The sequence below is a fragment of the Scyliorhinus canicula genome, chromosome 1 (assembly GCF_902713615.1).
Source record: "Scyliorhinus canicula chromosome 1, sScyCan1.1, whole genome shotgun sequence".
Taxonomy (NCBI): domain Eukaryota; kingdom Metazoa; phylum Chordata; class Chondrichthyes; order Carcharhiniformes; family Scyliorhinidae; genus Scyliorhinus; species Scyliorhinus canicula.
Window position 1 is genome coordinate 82017207 of NC_052146.1, and position 19765 is coordinate 82036971.

General features: G+C 49.4%; 1 protein-coding gene across 1 annotated transcript in view; it reads left to right on the forward strand.

Moving 5' to 3' along the window:
- LOC119964525 (derlin-2) overlaps positions 1–19765 on the forward strand; it is a 35126-nt gene that overhangs the window by 2115 nt on the left and 13246 nt on the right. Inside the window, exons 2-3 of the mRNA XM_038794121.1 lie at positions 19354–19419; positions 19686–19759. Coding sequence (XP_038650049.1) covers positions 19354–19419; positions 19686–19759 — 140 coding nt within the window. The remainder of the gene's footprint in view (positions 1–19353; positions 19420–19685; positions 19760–19765) is intronic.

Consider the following 19765-nt stretch of genomic DNA (forward strand, 5'->3'; position numbering starts at 1 on the left):
CAGATTCACAACCCTTTGGGAGAAGTAGTTTCTCCTCATCTCTTATAAATTTGCTACCTCTTATCCTGAGACTATGACCTCTCGTTCTAGAATGCCCCACAAGAGGAAATATCCGCTCCACATCTACTTTATCCATACCTTTTTTCATCTTGTATACCTCAATTTGATCTCCCCTCATTCTTCTAAACTCTAGAGAGTATAGGCCTAAACTGCACAATCTCTCTTAATATGACAAACCCCTGATCTCTAGAATCAGTCCAGTGAACTTCCTCTGAACTGCCTCCGATGCCACTGCTTCATTTCTCAAATAAGTCCAGAAATGTCCAGATTTATTCATTGCAGTTTTATAACTTATTGGTTGGTGTTTGAACTGGCAAACTTCGTTCACAGAAACAGATTATTGTTGAAAAGAAAGATGTAGGGCAGCACGGCGCCGAGGTCCCAGGTTCGATCCCGGCTCTGGGTCACTGTCTGTGTGGAGTTCTCCCCGTGTTTGCATGGGTTTCACCCCCACAACCCAAAGATGTGCAGGCTAGGTGGATTGGCCACGCTAAATTGCCCCTTAATTGGAAAAACTGAATTGGGTACTCTAAATTTAAAAAAAGAAAAGAAAAGAAAGACGTGTGTGGCTGAAGTACAAGGAAAAAAGCTTCAGTCACATAGAACATAGAACAGTACAGCACAGAACAGGCCCTTCGGCCCTCAATGTTGTGCCGAGCCATGATCACCCTACTCAAACTCACGTATCCACCCTATACCCGTAACCCAACAACCCCCCCCCCCCTTAACCTTACTTTTATTAGGACACTACGGGCAATTTAGCATGGCCAATCCACCTAACCCGCACATCTTTGGACTGTGGGAGGAAACCGGAGCACCCGGAGGAAACCCACGCACACAGGGGGAGGACGTGCAGACTCCACACAGACAGTGACCCAGCCGGGAATCGAACCTGGGACCCTGGAGCTGTGAAGCATTTATGCTAACCACCATGCTACCCTGCTGCCCCTGAGCACGTTTCTTTCTTTTCCACAATATTGAAGAAATGGTTTAGGCTCTTTTGGTACTTTTCAGCTTTCCTTATTGTCTCATTGATATTAAATCCCACAGAAGTAGCAGAACACAGCATTCAAACCCTGTCAGTCCCAGGCATGGCTTCGATGTGAAATAGTCAGGAAGCACTGAGCAGTCAAAAAAGAAAGGAGAGATTTAGGGTGTGAGTGAAAGGTCCTCTCAAAGTGTATAATGAATGGAGAGTTAGGGGTTTGAGTGAAAGGTCCTCTCACAGTGTCTAATGAATGGAGTGTGCTGGACACAGTGCAAAAGCTGGATCATTGAGTTAGGGAAAAGAAAGATATCTTTAATTTAGATTTATTGTCATGTACCTAGGTACAGTGAGAAGTATTGTTCTGCATACTGTCCAGACAGATCGTTTCATGCATGACCTGCTCTCAGGAGAGGGAAAGGTTGTGCTAAATCAAGACATTCAATTAAATGAGGTTTAGGAAAGGAGTATTGGATATATTGAGGGTAAACGGGAAGAAGAGTGTGGAGTATAAAAGAAATGGAAGAGAATAGTTTAAAAAGCAATAAGTAGAGTCAGTTTGAGAACATTCAACATTCATCCACTCCACCATCGCGCACAGTAGCAGCCTTGTGTACCAGCAACAAGATGCAATTAACCAAGGCCCCTTTAACAGCACCTTCCTAACCCACAATTTCTACCAGAAGGACAAGGGTAACAAATACCCGGGAACAACACCACCTGGAATATCCCCACCTGGAAATCTTACGTAGACAGTTATGGCAACACACAGGCAGTGCCGAGAGTTGAGCAAGACAGAGAATGGAACCTGACGGATAAAAGAGCAAGACTGAGAATGAAGCTGGGGGATTGATGGAACCATTAATTCACTAGACACGTGTTTCCGATGTGAATCTAGGCTTTAATCGACTTACTTCAGAGCCAGCCTGTTACCTGTTGATGAACTCGTAGTGACCCAGGCTGACTCTGGACACGGGTATTTATACAGCTGCACTAGGGGGAGGAGTCGTGGGCGGAGCCAAGGGTGGAGCCCAGTACAAGTTCCTGAGTGCTCCCACGCTCCCCCTAGTGGTAGGATAGCGCTACTGCGCTTACAAAGACAGTGTGAATTAACATATATACATCCATATTACATTCACCACATTCACCCCCTTCAAAAAATCATGTCCGGCGGGGGTGGTGGTCTAGTCTATGAAGTCAGTCTGTCCGGCTGTTGGATTGTCCGCTGAGATCTGCGGAGCAGCGGGGTTGCAGCCTCTTGCGGTGGCTGGATGGGTGTGGTGTGCTGGGGTACGATGGGGAACTCCAGGGAGGGTTGTATCCGAGCTTCATACTCTCCTGGTTCGACCGGAGACTGGGGGCTGGCCGGCGTGGGGGTGCGGAACTGGTGGAGCGAGCTCGTGGACTCGGGAGCGCAAGGGGGCGGCAGCATGGGGTGTAGGGTGAGAGATCCTTCTGTGGGGGTAGAGGGGGCGCTGGATCCGGCGGGTGCCAGATCCCGGAGGGGTACAGTGTCCTGACGGCCGTCAGGGAACTCGACGAATGCTTACTGGGGGTTGGAGTGGAGCGGGCGCACATTCTCAATAAGGGGGTCGGTTTTGTGCGCCCTGACGTGTTTTCTCAGGAGTACGGCGTCCTCAGCCATGCCGGAAGTGAGACCCCCGTGGTAGTGCCCCTGTAAAAAATGACGAGCCTCTCGTGAGGGGTCTGGTTGGTCGCCGTACACAAAAGGGACCTAATAGTGTGGAGCGCGTCTGGGAGGACTTCCTGCCACTGGGACACTTGGAGCTTTCTAGACCAGAGGGTCAGTAGGACGGTCTTCCAGACCGTCGCGTTCTCCCTTTCCACCTGCCCGTTCCCCCTGGGGTTGTAGCTGGTAGTCCTGCTCGAGGCAATGCCCTTTTCGAGCAGGTACTGACTCAGCTCATCGCTCATGAAGGACGAACCCCGGTCGCTGTGTACGTAGCTAGAGAAACCAAACAGGGTGAAGATGCTATGGAGGGCCCTAATGACTGTGTGGGAGGTCATGTCGGGGCACGGGATAGCGAATGGAAAGCGGGAGAACTTGTCTACGACTTTTAAGAAGTAAACGTTCTTGTTAGTTGAGGGGAGTGGCCCTTTGAAATCAATCGCGAGGCGTTCAAAGGGCCTAGAAGCCTTGACCAGGTGGGCCCTGTCTGGTCTATAGAGGTGCGGTTTTCACTCCGCACAGATCGGGCAGTCCCTGGTGACCGCTTTTACCTCGTTGGAGAAAGGCAGGTTTCGGGCCCTGATGTAGTGGGCGAGCCGGGTGGCAGAGGTCATTATGGATGCTTTTTAATTGGTCGATCTGCGCGCTGGCGCATGTCCCGCGGGATAGGGCATCCAGAGGCTCTTTGAGCTTCCCGGGTCGATATTTGATATCGTAATTTTAGGTGGAGAGTTCAATCCTCCACCTCAGAATTTTATCGTTTTTTATTTTGCCCCTTTGCGAGTTGTCGAACATGAAGGCAACCGATCTTTGGTCGGTGATGAGGGTGAACCTCCTACCTGCGAGGTAGTGCCTCCAGTGATGGATAGCCTTCACAATGGCTTGTGCTTCTTTCTCAACTGAAGAGTGTTGAAGTTCTGAAGCGGAGAGGGTACGGGAGAAAAATGCAACGTGTCTCCCTGCCTGATTTAATGTGGCTGCAAGAGCTACCTCTGAGGCGTCGCTCTCTACCTGAAATGGGGTGGATTCATCCACCGCCCGCATGGCCGCTTTGGCGATGTCCTCCTTGATGCCGTCGAAGGCCTGGCGTGCCTCGGCTGACAGGGGAAATCGTGTGGTCCTAAAGAGCGGGTGGGCTTTGTCCGCATATTGAGGGACCCACTGGACGTAGTAGGAAAAAAAATCCCAAGCACCGTTTGAGGGCCTTGGGACAATGAGGGGGAGGGAGCATACGGTCCGGGTCGGGTCCCAGGACTCCGTTTTCCACGACATAGCCGAGGATGGCTAGTCTGGATGTGCGGAAAACGCATTTCTCCTTGTTGTACGTGAGGTTCAGTTTCTGTGCCGTCTGGAGAAAACGGTGGAGGTTGGCATCGTGGTCCTGCTGGTCATAGCCGCAGATGGTGACATTGTCCAAGTACGGAAACGTGGCCTGCAGCCCGTAATGGTCCACCATTCGGTCCATTGCTCGTTGAAACACCGAGACCCCATTAGTGACGCCGAAAGGGACCCGGAGGAAATGGAAGAGGCGGCCATCGGCCTCGAATGCCGTGTAGTGGCGGTCCTCCGGGCGGATTGGGAGCTGGTGGTATGCAGACTTCAGATCCACCGTGGAAAAGAGCCGGTACTGGGCGATTTGGTTTACCATGTCTGCAATCCTGGGGAGGGGATACGCGTCGAGGAGCGTAAATCTATTTATAGTCTGACTGTAGTCGACAACCATACGGAATTTTTCCCCGGTCTTAATGACCACCACCTGAGCTCTCCAGGGACTATTGCTGGCCTCTATAACCCCCTCACTGAGTAGCCTTCGGACCGCTGCTCTGACAAATACCCTATCCTGCAGGCTATACCGACTGCTACGAGTGGCTATGGGTTTACAGTCCTTAGTGAGATTGGCAAAGAGAGGAGGGGGGGGATTTGCAGCGTGGCGAGGCTGCAGATCGTGAGTGGGGGCAGAGGCCCTCCGAAGCTGAGGGCGAGGCTCTTGAGGTTGCATTGGAAGTCTAGGCCTAATAAGAGTGGCGCGCAGTGTTTGGGCAAAACGTAGAGTTTGAATTTCGAGTAACTAGCGCCTCGGATTGTGAGTGTCGCGGCGGTGCGCCCCTGGATCTGGACTGATTGAGAGCCTGAAGCGAGCGCGATAGTTTGCTGCGCGGGGAAAACGGGGAGCGAACAGCGTCTTACCAGGTCTGGATGTATGAAGCTCTCTGTGCTCCCGGAGTCGAAGAGGCATGGCGTTTTGTACCCGTTGATATGGACCTCTGCCATCGCATTTCGTAGATTCTTTGGTCGTGATTGGTCCAGGGTGACCGCACTGAGTTGCGGGTAGTCGGCGGCTCGATCAGCTGTGCTGGAGTGGCCCCGTGATGACTGCCCTCTGAGTTCATAGTTTAATTCGAATTCCTCCGCTGAGTTGTCCGAGCGCGGAGATGCCGATCGGGCCCGTGGTTCGCACGTGGCGGGCGGCGAGGAAGATGGCGTCCAAGATGGCGGCCCCCATGAGTCGCACGTGGCGGGCGGCGAGGAAGATGGTGGCCCCCATGAGTCGCACGTGGCCGGCCGCGTGGTGGAGGTTTTCCAAGATGGCGGCCCCCATGGATCGCACGTGGCTGAAGGGGGCGGAGTCGGGGCATAGGCCACAACGTTTCGGGCCCCGCGGGGCTGCGGGTGAGGGGAGCGATTACTGCGAGTCGCTGGGGAGTTGGAAGCTGGGGCCCTTTTAGCGAGGCACACTCTTGCGTAATGCCCTTTTCACCCGCAGCTGCTGCAGGTCGTATTGCGGGCCGGGCAGTGCTGCCGCGGGTGTGATTCTGGCCGCAGAAATGGCAGGCTGGGGCAGCATAGTGGCTGGCTGGGGCAGCATGGTGGCTGGGCGGCCGCGTAGCACAGGCCTGGGGGAGTCGCTGGTCGGGGGCCCATAATGGGGTCGCGGGGTCCGCGGGGAACGAGTTAAGGCTGCGGAAGGAGACCTCCATCGTGGTAGCAGCTCCCACAGTCGTTTCTAAGTCCTGGGCCCCTTTTTCCAGCAGTCGTTGGCGCACATAGTTAGACCTGAGGCCCGCTACAAAAACATCACGTACCGCTAATTCCCTGTGTTCAGCCGCGGTAACTGCTTGGTAATTACAGTCATTGGACAAATTATTAAGTTCTCTTAGAAATTCGGCGAGTGATTCTGTAGGCCGCTGACGGCGAGTCGTGAACACATGGCGAGCGTAAACTTCATTAATGGGCCTTACATACATTTTATCGAGAACTGCTACCGCCGCAGTATATGAACTGGCCGAGTTTAGTTGCGTAGAGATTCTGTGGCTCACCTTCGCGTGCAGTAGCCTTAGCTTCTGATCCTCTGTAGTTTCGGCTGTGCTTGCTTCGGCCAGATAGGCCTTGAAGCACCGGATACAGTGGGAGAATATTTCTTTAGCCTCTGCATCCTGCGGGTTGAGTTCCAGGCGTCCAGGCTTGAGGGCCGATTCCATAATTGATCTTTACTGTTTTTAAGTGGATTAAATTGATGGAACCATCAATTCACGAGACACGTGTTTCCGATGTGAATCTAGGCTTTAATCGACTTACTTCAGAGCCAGCCTGTTACCTGTCGATGAACTCGTAGTGACCCAGGCTGACTCTGGACACGGGTATTTGTACAGCTGCACTAGGGGGAGGAGTCATGGGCGGAGCCAAGGGTGGAGCCCAGTACAAGTTCCTGAGTGCTCCCAGCGCTACTCCCCCTAGTGGTAGGATAGCGCTACTGCGCTTACAAAGACAGTGTGAATTAACATATACATCTATATTACATTCACCACAGGGATAAAAGAACAAGATGAGCGTGGGGCTGGGAGGATAAAGGAGTGCGGGAAATAGTGTGACTGAGCGTATAACCGGGAGGATAAAAGTGTGCGAGAAAAGACCATAAGACTTAGGAGCAGAATTAGGCCACTCGGCCCATCGAGTCTGCTCCGCCATTCAATCATAGCTGATATTTTCTCATCCCCATTCTCCTGCCTTCTTGCCATAACCCCATATCCCTTATTAATCAAGAACCTATCTATAAGACCATAAGACATAGGAGCAGATAGAACGGGACTGAGAGCAGGGCCATGAAGGTAAAAGAGTGAGACTGAGAGCGGGGCTGGGAGGTTAAAAAAGTGAGAGAGAAAGAGCGAGACTGAGAGCGGGACCTGGAGGTTAAAAGAGGGAGAGAGCGAGACTGAGAGCAGGGTTGGGAGGTTAAAAGAGTGAGGGAGAGCGAGACTGAGAGCGGGACCTGGAGGTTAAAAGAGGGAGAGAGAGCGAGACTGAGAGCAGAGCCATGAAGGTATAAGAGTAAGACTGAGAGGAGGGCCGGGTGGAGAAAAAGAGTGCGAGACCGAATGAGACTGAGAGCGGGGCCGAGAAGGTAAAGATGTGTGAGAGAGAGCGAGACAGAGTGGAGCCGGGAATGTATAAGAGTGTGAGAGAGCGAGACTGAGAGCGGGGCTGGGAATGTAAAAGAGTGAGACAGAATGAAACTGAGAGTGGGCTGGGAAGGTAAAAGAGTGTGAGAAACAGTGAGACTGAGAGCAGAGCTGTAAAGGTAAAAGAGCGAGACTGAGAGCGGGGCTGGAAGGTTAACAAAGTGAGAGAGAAAGATCGAGACTGGGAGCAATGCTGTGAAGGTAAAAGAGTGAGACAGAATGAGACTGAGAGTGGGCCGGGAAGGTAAAAGAGTGTGAGAAAGAGCGAGACTGAGAGTGAGGCCATGAAGGTAAAATAGTGAGAAGGAGTGAGACTGAGAGCAGATCTAGGAGGATAAAAAAGTGAGACTGAGAGCGGAGCAGGAGGGTAAAAGATGGAGAAGTCATGAATCCGAGTGAATTCAAAAACCTGACGTCAGTTTTTGAATGTGATGTTAGCACAATGGAGAGCACTGATTGGTGGGTAGTGGGTAAGTTGTTTTCTCCCCTTTAAAGCTACATTAAGGAATGATAAGAATTCTAGCTTTAAAAAAATGACTTTCATGATTTTCTACTTTGCATATATTTAAGAAAAGAGTCTTTTAAGCTGAAATGTGGAGCTTAGTCCCGTGTTAGGCACGACTTGTAGGATTTGGGAATTCCTAGACAGCAGGGTAGCATGGTGGTTAGCATAAATGCTTCACAGCTCCAGGGTCCCAGGTTCGATTCCCGGCTGGGTCACTGTCTGTGTGGAGTCTGCACGTCCTCCCCCTGTGTGCGTGGGTTTCCTCCGGGTGCTCCGGTTTCCCCCCACAGTCCAAAGATGTGCGGGTTAGGTGGATTGGCTATGCTAAATTGCCCGTAGTGTCCTAATAAAAGTAAGGTTAAGGAGGGGGGGTTGTTGGGTTATGGGTATAGGGTGGATACGTGGGTTTGAGTAGGGTGATCATGGCTCGGCACAACATTGAGGGCCGAAGGGCCTGTTCTGTGCTGTACTGTTCTATGTTCTATGTTCTAGACGCTATTCCGCGAGGCAGGGAGGTCCATGGATAGCACGTTTTAGACATGATCACCCTGCAGCTTCAAGAAGTGGAGACAGAGAGGGAATGAGTGATCATCAGTCAGGGAAGGCTGGTCGAGTGGAAAATCCCAGAGTGCATCTCATTCAAGAACCGTTTTTCCGTGTTGCCGATTCCTCTGGCGAGTGCAATCGGAGCTACGTTCATGTAACTGTGGTGGTCAACTGCACAAAGTGGGTATTGCTATCACCGCGACATGGTTCCTTAGAGTAGAGAAGGCTGAGGGGGGTCCTCATTGAGGTGTAAAAAATTGCACCTGACCGGAATGGGAGATGGGGAATGGATGGGGGCAGCACCTAGCCGGGATGGGGGCAGGAGTGAGAGTGGAAGAGCAATAGCAGTAGGATACTCGATAGTGAGGGTTGTAGACAGGCATTTCCGCGGTCACAGACTTGACTCCAGGATGGTGTGTTGCCTCCCTGATGCCAGGGGCAAGATTGTCACTGGCTGCAGAACATTCTGAAGGTGGAGGGTGAACAGTCAGAGGTTGTGGTTCACATTGGTACCAATGACGTAGGTAGAAAGAGGGATGTGGTCCGCAACAGAAATGTAGGGAGCTAGGTAGTAGGTTGAAAAGCAGGATCTCAAGGTTTAATCTCTGGATTACTCCTAGTGCCAGTGAGTATAGGAATAGGAGGAGAGCTGTGAATGTGTGGCTGAAGAGATGGTGCAGGAGGGAAGGGTTTAGTCTGCTGGATCACTGAGTCTGTTTCTCGGGTAGGTAGGACCTGTGCAAGTCGGACAGTTTGCACCTGAACTGTAACGGGACTAACATCCTTGCGGGAAGGTTTGCTGGTGCTGCTAGGGAGAGTTTAAACTAATTTGACAGGGGGTGGGTACAGAGTTGGTATAGAGTAGGGAGCGGTGTACAGCCAAATATAGAAAAAAAATCAAGTCAGTCTGGAAGGCAGGGTGAAGATAGACATGTTAAGGCATAAGAGAATATGGCAAGGCTGGATAGCATTTATTTTAATGTAAGGAGTCTTAGGCAAGGCTGATGAATTAAGGGTGTTGATTAACACATGGGAGTATGATATTATTGCTATCACAGAGACATGGTTCCTTAGAGTAGAGAAGGCTGAAGGGGGATTTCATTGAAGTGTACAAAATTGCACCTGACCGGAAGGGGAAAGGATGGGGTCAGCATCTAGCCGGGATGGGGGCAGTATGGATGTGGATTACTGAGAGGACCGTCAGTGAGATTTATAGGAGAATAGAATTTTCAATTCCGGTAAAATTCAGCTACTGAATTGCATTTCTGCCAAGAATTTGTCTTGTTTATCAGTGAATATGGTGCACCTTCAAACTACTCCAATCCCCTGTGGTGGGGATGCTTCCATTAGAAAGAGAGATCGATATCCTGCTTTTCACAATCACCAGCCGTGAAGCCATCTCGAAGTATGACCATTGTTGTAATATGCGGAGTGCAGCAGCCAATATATACACAGCTAGATCCCACAGGATTGAAGGATAAATATTGACCAGAACATGAGGGAGGTCAATGGTAATGGGGGTTGGGGCTGTCAGTGGGGGTTGGGTGGTCAGTGCCGGTCATTTGGTAGAGGGGGATGCAGGATTCTGGGGTTGGGGGACATTAGTGGGGCGTCAGGGTTGGAGAGTTATTGGGAGTGTGGTGCGGATTGGGGAGTCATGCTTTGAGTGCTGTGTTCATGGGCGGGGGGGGGATAAAAGTTGGGGTTGGATTCTGGAATGGGATCTATGTAGCACTTCAAGTTTGCTTTGGGGAAGACTGGTATTCAGGAGTAGACTGTTTGACCGGGGCTGTTCAGAGACATTGCTCAGGAAACAGCTGCTGTCTGCAGTATGATGTGTCGTTCTGTGCACAGGTGACGTGGCACTTGGAGTTTCTGCAGACTTCTCCACAAGACGAGCTTTTGTTTATGATAAGTACAGCATCTGGGAACTATGTGGTGTCTCCCTCTGACCCTGAACAATGGCTGGTCAAGGAAAAACTTTCTTTAGCACCTTTGACAACTGGATGCCTAAAAACTCTTTCCAGCCAATAGCGATACTTTGTGATTTGTGCTCACATTTGTAATTTGAACACAGCAGTGAGATAATGATTAGAACATTTGTTTTGGTGCTTCTGATTATTGTCCGGAGCACCAGAGATAACTCCTGAGCTCTTTGGATTTCTTTTTCCTTTATAAATTTAGAGTACCCAATTATATTTTTCCCCCAATTAAGGGGCAATTTAGCGTGGCCAATCCACCTAACCTGCACATCTTTGGGTTGTGCGGATGAGACCTACACAGACACAGGGAGAATGTGCAAACTCCACACGGACAGTGACCCAGGACTGGGATTCGAACCCAGGTCCTCAGCGCTGTATTCCTCGTGCTAACCACTGCACCACGTGCCACTCATACTCTTGAGCTCTTTAAAGTGTTGTAGGATCTTTTGCATCCACCCAAGACCACCAAATATTGGGATGGAGTAAGCAAATTTCTGAGGGTAAAAACAATCGTCGTTGAAGACTTCAGCTATCCTAATATCAACATTGTAATGGGCACAAAGGGTGCAAAATTCTTGAATGCGTTCAAGAGAACCTTCTTAACCAGTGAAATAACAAGCCCACAAGAGGTGTGCAACAAGAGATTTAGTGCTCGGAAATGAGGCTGGGCGTACAGATGAAGTATCAGAGGGTGTAATGAATAGAAGAAATTGTCATACTTTATAGTTTGTACTTTTGCAGTAATATTATTAAAACCTACATCATAATGCTTGCTGACAAATGTATGCTAGAGATGTGATTAAAAGTGAGGTAATCAGTGACTTTTACATGGGAAATAGATATTAAAAGCCATTTTACCTATTTGCAGCTAGAGAGCTAATGTAATGTTGTAACCATTTGAGCCTGGCTAATCAAATCAAGGCACATCTTGTAACAAGAGACAAAAGAATGCTGTGTGCTTTGAGTGTAGTGGGTACAGGTCTGTCCGGACAAAGGAGTTGCTTCCAGGACTCTAAGCTGAGTAGAAGGTTTTCAGCTTGGTCCTAAAAAAAGGTTTATATCTCCAAGAACTCTGCAACAAGTTAAGCAAGTAAAACCTTGTTCTTTACTTTATACATGGTGGTATTTGAAATATATGGGTTGTTTAATTGGAATATAGAGGCAGGTTTCAGAAAGCAAGTTAAGATGTTGTAACTGTTAAATGTAAAGCTATTTCTTTGATACTAATGTGCTCAATTCTGTACTCAAATTAACGTTTATCTTGATATAAAAGCTGCCTACTGGTCAATGTTATCATTCCTGTTGTGCAGTCGCATTTCCTCACAGTTTTACCAAATGCAAATAGTTGGGTATTAGTCCGGGATCTTTACCAAAATTGGGGTTCTGTCCCGGACCTGTAACATTGGGGAAACATTTTGGAGCGAGTCCTTTATTTAGTCACGGGATATGGGCATTGCTGGTTGGGCCAGCATCCATTTCCCATCCCTAATTGCCCTTGAAAAGGTGTTTGTGAGCTGCCTTCTTGAACCGCTGGGGTTCTGAACGGGGGTTACCGAAGTACTGTCAAAGTTTTTGGGTGTGGAGGTAACACTGAGCCCATGGGTAGCAATTATTGCAGTGTCGGATGATGCTGGTGCTCTCGTGGGGAAAGAAGCTGATGCAGTGGCCTTTGCCTCCCTGCTAGCACAGAGGAGGATCTTGCTGCGTTGGCGGGATTGGAGCTGCCAAGGGAAGGGACATGGGTGAGTGACCTGGCGGAATTTCTCCACTTAGAAAAGATTAAGTTCGCCATTAGGGGGATGGATGAGGGGTTCTCCATGAGTGGAAGCTGTTCATCGACTTCTTTTAAAGCGTACTGAAATGGCAGTTGTGTGTGTGGGGGGGGGGTCTTGTTTTCCCTCTTCTCTTTTTTTCTTTGTTAAGGGAGAAGGGGGTGTTGAGGGTTATACTGGTTAAAAAAGGGGAGGTAGGAGAAAATGTGTATAATTAGCATTAGATATCTTATTGTTTTTTTTTGCCGATTTATGGCTCTTTGAATCTTTCTGTTTTTGTATATATTTGAAAATACTCACAATAAATTATGTTTCTTCAAAAAAAATGCTGCCTTGATGTTGAGGGCAGTCGTTTTCACCTCCCTTATTCCTGTTTGAACCAAGGTTGTAATGAGGTCAAGAGCTCAGTGACCTTAGTGGAATTCAAACTGAACATCAGTGAGCGGGTTATTGCTGAGTAAGTGCCGCTTGATAGCACTATTGAAGACTCCTTCCATCACTTTACTGATGATGGAGAGTCGACTGATAGGACGGTAATTGTCTGGGCTGGATTTGTCCTGTTCCTTGCGTACAAGACATACCTGGCAATTTTCCACATGGCCGGATAGATAGTTTTAGCATCATCATGGAAAAGGACACAGATAGAATGGGAGTAAAAGTTCTGGACTGGGGGAAGACAAATTTTATAAAGCTGAGAGGTGATCTGGTGAGTGTGGACTATTAGAAAGTAAATCAGTACCAGACCCGGGGGAGGCATTCAAAAGCAAAATTCTATAGTCGCACAGAAACTGGATGAATGTACTGCCAAATCTAGAGCACCCTGGTAATCCAGGCACATACAGGGGAATCTCTGATATAACTGCTCACAGCAGCACAGTGAGACACCGAGGTCCCATCTCCCTCAGCTTTGATTCTGCTCTCTCCACTCACTGCTTATCTCTTAGCAAAGTTCTGATGACAAACCGGTCCAGAGGGCTCACAATCCAGTGGCTTCAATATTCCAGGCTTTTGGGGAGACTCTGAGAGGCTGGTTAGGCTGGGGTTGTATTCTTTGGAGCAGGGAAGGCTGAGGGAGGACCAGATTGAGGTGTACAAATTATGAAGAGCATCAATATAGTGAATAGGAGGAAACATTTCTCCTTAGCTGAGGGTTTAATAACCAGGGGAATAGAGTTATGGTAAGGAGCAGGAGGTTTAGAGGGTATTTGAGGAAACACTTTATCACTCAGAGGGTGACTGGAATCTGGAACTCGCTGCCTGAATGTGTGGTAGAGGCAGGAACCCTCACAACATTTAAGTATTTAGATGAGCACTCGAAACGCCGTAACATACAAGGCTATGGACCAATTGCTGGAAAATGGGATTAAATAGATAGGTGCTAGCTGGCCGGCACAGACACGATGCGCCGAAGGGACTCTTTCTGTGTTGTAAAAGCTATATGTAGCTAAAACAGACGAAGCAGAAAAAGCTTAATACAGTAGAAAGCCTAGAGGAGTATAGAAAATACAGGGGTGACGCAAAAAAATGAAATTTGAAAAGCAAAGAGAGGATATGGGAAAAATAGTCTCGGGTAAAATCAAAGAAAATCCTGGGGTGGTTTCGCAGTACATTAAGAGCAAGAAGATAACAAAGGTAAAAGTGGGACCTATGATGTACATGGTGTCTAATGCATTGATGCTGAAGATGTGGGCAGGGTTCTCAGTGAGTTCTTTGTCTCTGTCATCACCAACAAGAGCGATGTTGCAGATTTTCTGGTGAAAGAGGAATGTGTAATATTAGAGATAATAAACATAATGAGAGAGAGGGTACTGGAGGGACTGACATCCTGGAAGGTGGATAAATCGCCAGGGACAGATAGATTGTATCCAGAGTGTTGAAGGAAGCCAGGGAGGAAATAACAGATGCTCTGAGGATCATTGTCCAATCCTCACGAGGTACAGGTGAGATACCAGAGGATTGGAGGTCTGTGAATGATGTACCATTATTTCAAAAGAGTGCGAGGGAAAGGACAGAAAATTATCAGCCGGTCAATCTGATTTTGGGGGTCGTTAAGTTATTGGAATCAAATCTGAGAGAAAGGATAAACTGTCATTTAGAGCAGTGTTCTTCAAACTTTTTTTCTGGGGACCCATTTTTACCAACCACCCGACCTTCGCGACCCACGTCGGCCAGCCTGCGCGACCCACCATTTTCTCTTACCTTCTTTGCTGCTGACAAAAATGGAGGAAATGGCTTTGGGTCCCTTTGGCCCTCGTACACGCTCCTCCAATGGAACCTGTTGGAAGAAGGTGAAGCCTTCCTGTGTCGGAAAGTATGGAGTCTCCATCTGTCCAAAGTTCTGAATTTTTTTCCTGTAACATTTTATCAAATAAACCCCCCCCCCCAAACTTGTAAAAAAATATATAAAATGAGTAAAATACATGAATAAACCCCCCCCCCGAACTTGTAAAAAAAATGAATAAAATACATGAAAAAAATGAATAAAACCCCCCCGAACTTGTTTAAAAAAAATGGAAAAATAAATAAACACCCCCCCCCAACCTGTTAAAAAAAAGAATAAAATAAATGAAAAAAATAAAAATTAAATGAATAAAAAACAGTACAGAACTTGTAAAACAAAAAGCTGCAACTGTTTAAAAAAAATAGCTGCCGCACTGCGCATGCGTGCCCAATTTGCGCATGTGCACCGATCATCATGCGCGCATGCACAATGCGGCCGAATTTTTTTAACATCTTCGCGGAATGTGCGTGCTTTCCGATCACCGTGTGCGCATGCGCAATGCTGCTGAATTTTTTTTTTGACATGTTCCCGGCCGCTTGCAGCCGGTGTTATGAAAAGCCAGCTGCTGCGTGGGGATTTGTGCGATCGTGAGCGCCGCGGACAACGGCTCCGTGACCCTCCCGACGCCCGCCCGTGACCCACCCGTGGGTCGCACCCCCGACTTTGAAGAACACTGACTTAGAGAGGCATGGATTGATCAGGGGTAGTCAGCATGGTTTAATTAGGCGAATAATGTGTCTCACTAACTAATCAATTTTTCTGAGGAAGTAACAAGGAGGTTTGATGAGGATAGTGCAGTAGATGTGGTCTAATAACAATAATTGTCACAAGTAGACTCCAATGAAGTTACTGTGAAAAGCCTCTAGTTGCTACATTCTGGCGCCTGTTCGGGGAGGCCAGTATGGGAATTGAACCCACGCTGCTGCCTTGTTCTGCATTACAAGCCAGCTGTTTAGCCCACTGTGCTAAACCAACCCTTACACTTGTCGACACTGCATTCAGGAAGAAGTCTTACAACACCAGGTTAAAGCCCAACAGGTTTGTTTCGAATCACTAGCTTTCGGAGCACAGCTCCTCAGTTGAATCAAGTGTTGTAAGACTTCTTGCTGTGCTCACCCCAGTCCAATGCCAGCATCTCCACATCATGATTTCAGGAAGGCATTTGACAATGTCTCACATGGCAGACTGGTCAGAAAAGTAAACTTTCATGCGATACAGGGGAAGGTGACATGTTGGCTCAGTGACCGGATCAAAGGGTAATAGTCGATGGGCATGTTTGCGAATGGAAAGTGGTCTCCAGTGGCATTCCACGGGGCTCGTTGGAGCCCTTGCAGTTCGTATATATGAATGAGTTGGACTAAAATGGAGGAGGTATGATTGGGAAATTTGCAGATGACACAAAAATTGGCCGTGTAGCTGATAGTGAAGAGAATAGCTGTTGACTCCAGACTGATATCAATGGTTTGGTTTAGTGGGAGGATAAGTGACAAATGGAATTCAATCTGAAAAAATGTGAGGTAGTGGATTTGGGGAGGGGCGACAAAGTAAGGAAACACTCAATAAAGGGGAAGATATTGAAAGGGGTTGAGGAAGAGAGTGACACTGGAGTGCATGTCCACAGAAGCTTGAATGTGGCAGGACAGATGGAAAAGGTGGTCAAGAAAGCCTATGGAATGCTCACCTTTATTGGGGAGGTATTGAATACAAAAGCAGGGATGTAATGCTGGAACTGTGTAAAATGCTGGTGAGGACACAGCTGGAATATTGTGTACAATTCTGGTCACCATATTACAGGAAGCACTTGATTGCTCTGGAGAGAGTGCAAGAGGAGATTTCCAAGAATGTTGCCAGAGCTTGAAATTGCAGCTATGAGGAAAGATTGGATAGACTGGGATTGTTTTCCTTAGAACAGAGGATGACCTGAATGAGGTGTACAAAATTATGAGAGGCCTACACAGGTTGGGCAGGAATTACTTATTTCCTCTAGCTGAGGAGTCAGTTACCAGGGGTCATAGATTTAAGGTGATTGATAGCAGGATTAGAAGGGACATGCCGAAAAATATTTTCACCCAGAGGTGGCCATCTGGAATGTAGTGCCTAAGCTGATGGTTGAGGTTGAAATGTTTAACTCCTTTAAAACTCATCTAAATTGCTGTAACTACAGCCCCTCAGTTCTGTGTTGAACTGTCACTGTTTTTACAGGAACCATACAAATGGGGCAGCACAGTAACGCAGTGGTTAGCACTGCTTTCACAGGAACTGTACAAATGGGGTGGCATGGTAGTGCAGTGGTTAGCACTGCTTTCATAGAAACTGTATGAATGGGGCAGCATGGTGGCAAAGTGGTTAACACTGTTGTCTCAGCGCCATGGTCCCAGGTTCGATTCCCACCCTGGGTGACTGTCTTTGTGGAGTTTGCACTTTCTCCCCGTGTGTGTATGGGTTTCCTCCGGGTGCTCTGATTTCCTCCCACAGTTCAAAGATGTGCAGGTTAGGTGGATTGGACAATGCAAATTGCCCCTTCGGGTGTGGTTACGGGGCAGGTGATAGGGCCCAGATAGGGTGTTCTTTCAAAGGGTCAGTGCAGACTCAATGGGCCAAATGGCCTCTTTCTGTACTGTAGGGATTCTGTGATTCTACAAATGTTTGTCTACAAAGGTAAAACAAACATTAATTTATTTGCAAAGTGATGGACCAAATGGCAACCTGTGCTATCATTCAACAATTTTATTATTCAAAACCGGGGCAACTTTGTGAACATTTCTATCCATCCTCTGGTTACTCTCATTGGCTCAGTCCTGATTCTTTTTAAAAACAAAATGATCTGGGTATTGTTGTGATGTTAATATTTATTCCATACCCATTGTTGCCAATGAGAGGTGGTGTGGGTGGCAGAGCGCCGTCTTGTGGCTGCCGTGTGGGAGGGGGGTGGGGCCGGCCGTGTGGGAGGGGGGTGGGGCCGGCCGTGTGGGAGGGGGGCGGGGCCGGCCGTGTGGGAGGGGGGAGGGGCCGACCGTGTGGGAGGGGGGAGGGGCCGGCCGTGTGGGAGGGGGGCGGGGCCGGCCGTGTGGGAGGGGGGCGGGGGCGGCCATGTGGGAGGGGGGCGGGGGCGGCCGTGTGGGAGGGGGGCGGGGCCGGCCGTGTGGGAGGGGGGCGGGGCCGGCCGTGTGGGAGGGGGCGGCCATGTGGGAGGGGGGGCGGGGGGCGGGGGCGGCCGTGTGGGAGGGCGGCGGGGCCGGCCGTGTGGGGGTGGGGCCCCGCCGCGGGGCTGGCTGTGTTTGGTGGGGCGGGGCAGCACGGCTGTATAGGGGCGGTGCTCCATCATGGGGCTGGCCGTGTGAGGCGGGCCCCGCCGCGGGGCTGGCCGTGTGGGGGCGTGGGGGCAGTGCTCCATCACGGGGCGGGCCGTGTGAGAGTGGGGCCCCGCCGCGGGGCTGGCCGTGTGGGGGCGTGGGGTCGGCCGTGTGGGGGCAGTGCTCCATCACGGGGCGGGCCGTGTGAGAGTGGGACCCCGCTGCCAGGCTGGCCGTGTGAGAGTGGGGCCCCGCCGCGGGGCTGGCCGTGTGGGGGCAGTGCTCCATCACGGGGCGGGCCGTGTGAGAGTGGGACCCCACCGCGGGGCTGGCCGTGTGGGGGCGTGGGGCAGTGCTCCATCACGGGGCTGGCCGTGTGAGAGTGGGACCCCGCTGCCAGGCTGGCCGTGTGAGAGTGGGGCCCCGCCGTGGGGCTGGCCGTGTGGGGGCAGTGCTCCATCACGGGGCGGGCCGTGTGAGAGTGGGACCCCACCGCGGGGCTGGCCGTGTGGGGGCGTGGGGCAGTGCTCCATCACGGGGCTGGCCGTGTGAGAGTGGGACCCCGCTGCCAGGCTGGCCGTGTGAGAGTGGGACCCCACTGCCAGGCTGGCCGTGTGAGAGTGGGGCCCCGCCGCGGGGCTGGCCGTGTGGGGGCAGTGCTCCATCACGGGGCGGGCCGTGTGAGAGTGGGACCCCACCGCCAGGCTGGCCGTGTGAGGCGGGCCCCGCCGCGGGGCTGGCCGTGTGCGGTGGGTGGTATTGGAAATGTCTGAGTGACCTCTCTCCTCTGTTCTCCCAATGATGGTAACTCGAGGCCCAAGGTTAATGAAAGAAAGGACTTGGATATCTGAGGTACAATCCATGACCCCAAGGCATTCCTAAGTGTTTTACAGTCGCTGAAGTATCTATTTGAGGTAATGGCCATTATTGTGACCTAAGGAACATGGTTATAATCTTGTACAGAGCCAGATTCCACAATTCGCAGAACGGTAAGAACCAGAAAATATGTTTTGGTGACATTGATTGAGAAATACATTTTTAAGCCAGATCATTCATTTTTTTTTCAAGAGTACCCAAATATTTTTTTCCAATTAAGGGGCAATTTAGCATGGCCAATCCACCTACTCTGCACATCTTTGGGTTCTGGGGGCGAAGCCCACGCAAACACGGGGAGAATGTGCAAACTCCACACGGGCAGTGACCCAGAACCGGGATCGAACCTGGGACCTCGGTGCCATGAGGCAGCACTGCTAACCACTGCGCTGCCGAGCTGCCCAGGAGCCAGAACATTCATGCTGCCAAATGAAGTGAAAGCAGTGGGTGCGATTTCCAGTACTTATCCGATCATTTCTCTCCGGCGCTGAGTGTGTTGACAAGTTGTAGTTTATGGGTTAGGTCAGATATTCCAGTTGACTGCTCTGGGCTATTATAATTGTCTACTCTCCAGCAAAGAATCTTTGCTGATCCTGGTTTCTCCCTACAACCCAAGGCACTGGCTAAGGTTAGTTATCTCACCACAAAGCATGGTTTATAACTTTAAATCTTCTGGTACGCATCGCACCTGTGTCCTAAATAATCAAAATGAGCCTTAACCTGTTAACCACAATCATCTCCATCATGCCGATGTGATAAAGCTACATGCTGTGTACCTGAGCTCTGACTATCTCCAGACTTCTCCCTCTTTTTCTCAATATGATGCCCGTGTATTACTGCTTTGGGACTGGTGTTTAAGCTACACCTTTTGATGCCTCTGCCAGTAAATTCTTTCTTGTTTCTTCACAGCAGCTGGAGTTCATCACCCCATTCCAGCTTTACTTCAATCCTGACTTGATAGTCAAGAAATATCAAGTAAGTTTAAGAAATGTTTTACCCCACACTTCATGATACATTGGCCTCAGATTTATTTATCTGATTATCAGTTCTGAACCCTGTAATAATTATTTTTTTCTTGTTTGATATTAATTCATCACCATCCGTAGTCTTATCACTCTGAAAATCTCACCTCCGTGAACGTCTTCAATTCAATAAGTTAGATTTTGTCAAGTTTATTCAACCTATATTGTGTGCATGTGTGTATTTAATTTATTTTTTTGTATTCTCTTATCTTGTTGCAGGTGTGGAGGTTACTAACCAACTTTCTTTTCTTCGGACCATTGGGATTTAGCTTTTTGTTCAATATGATCTTTTTGTATCC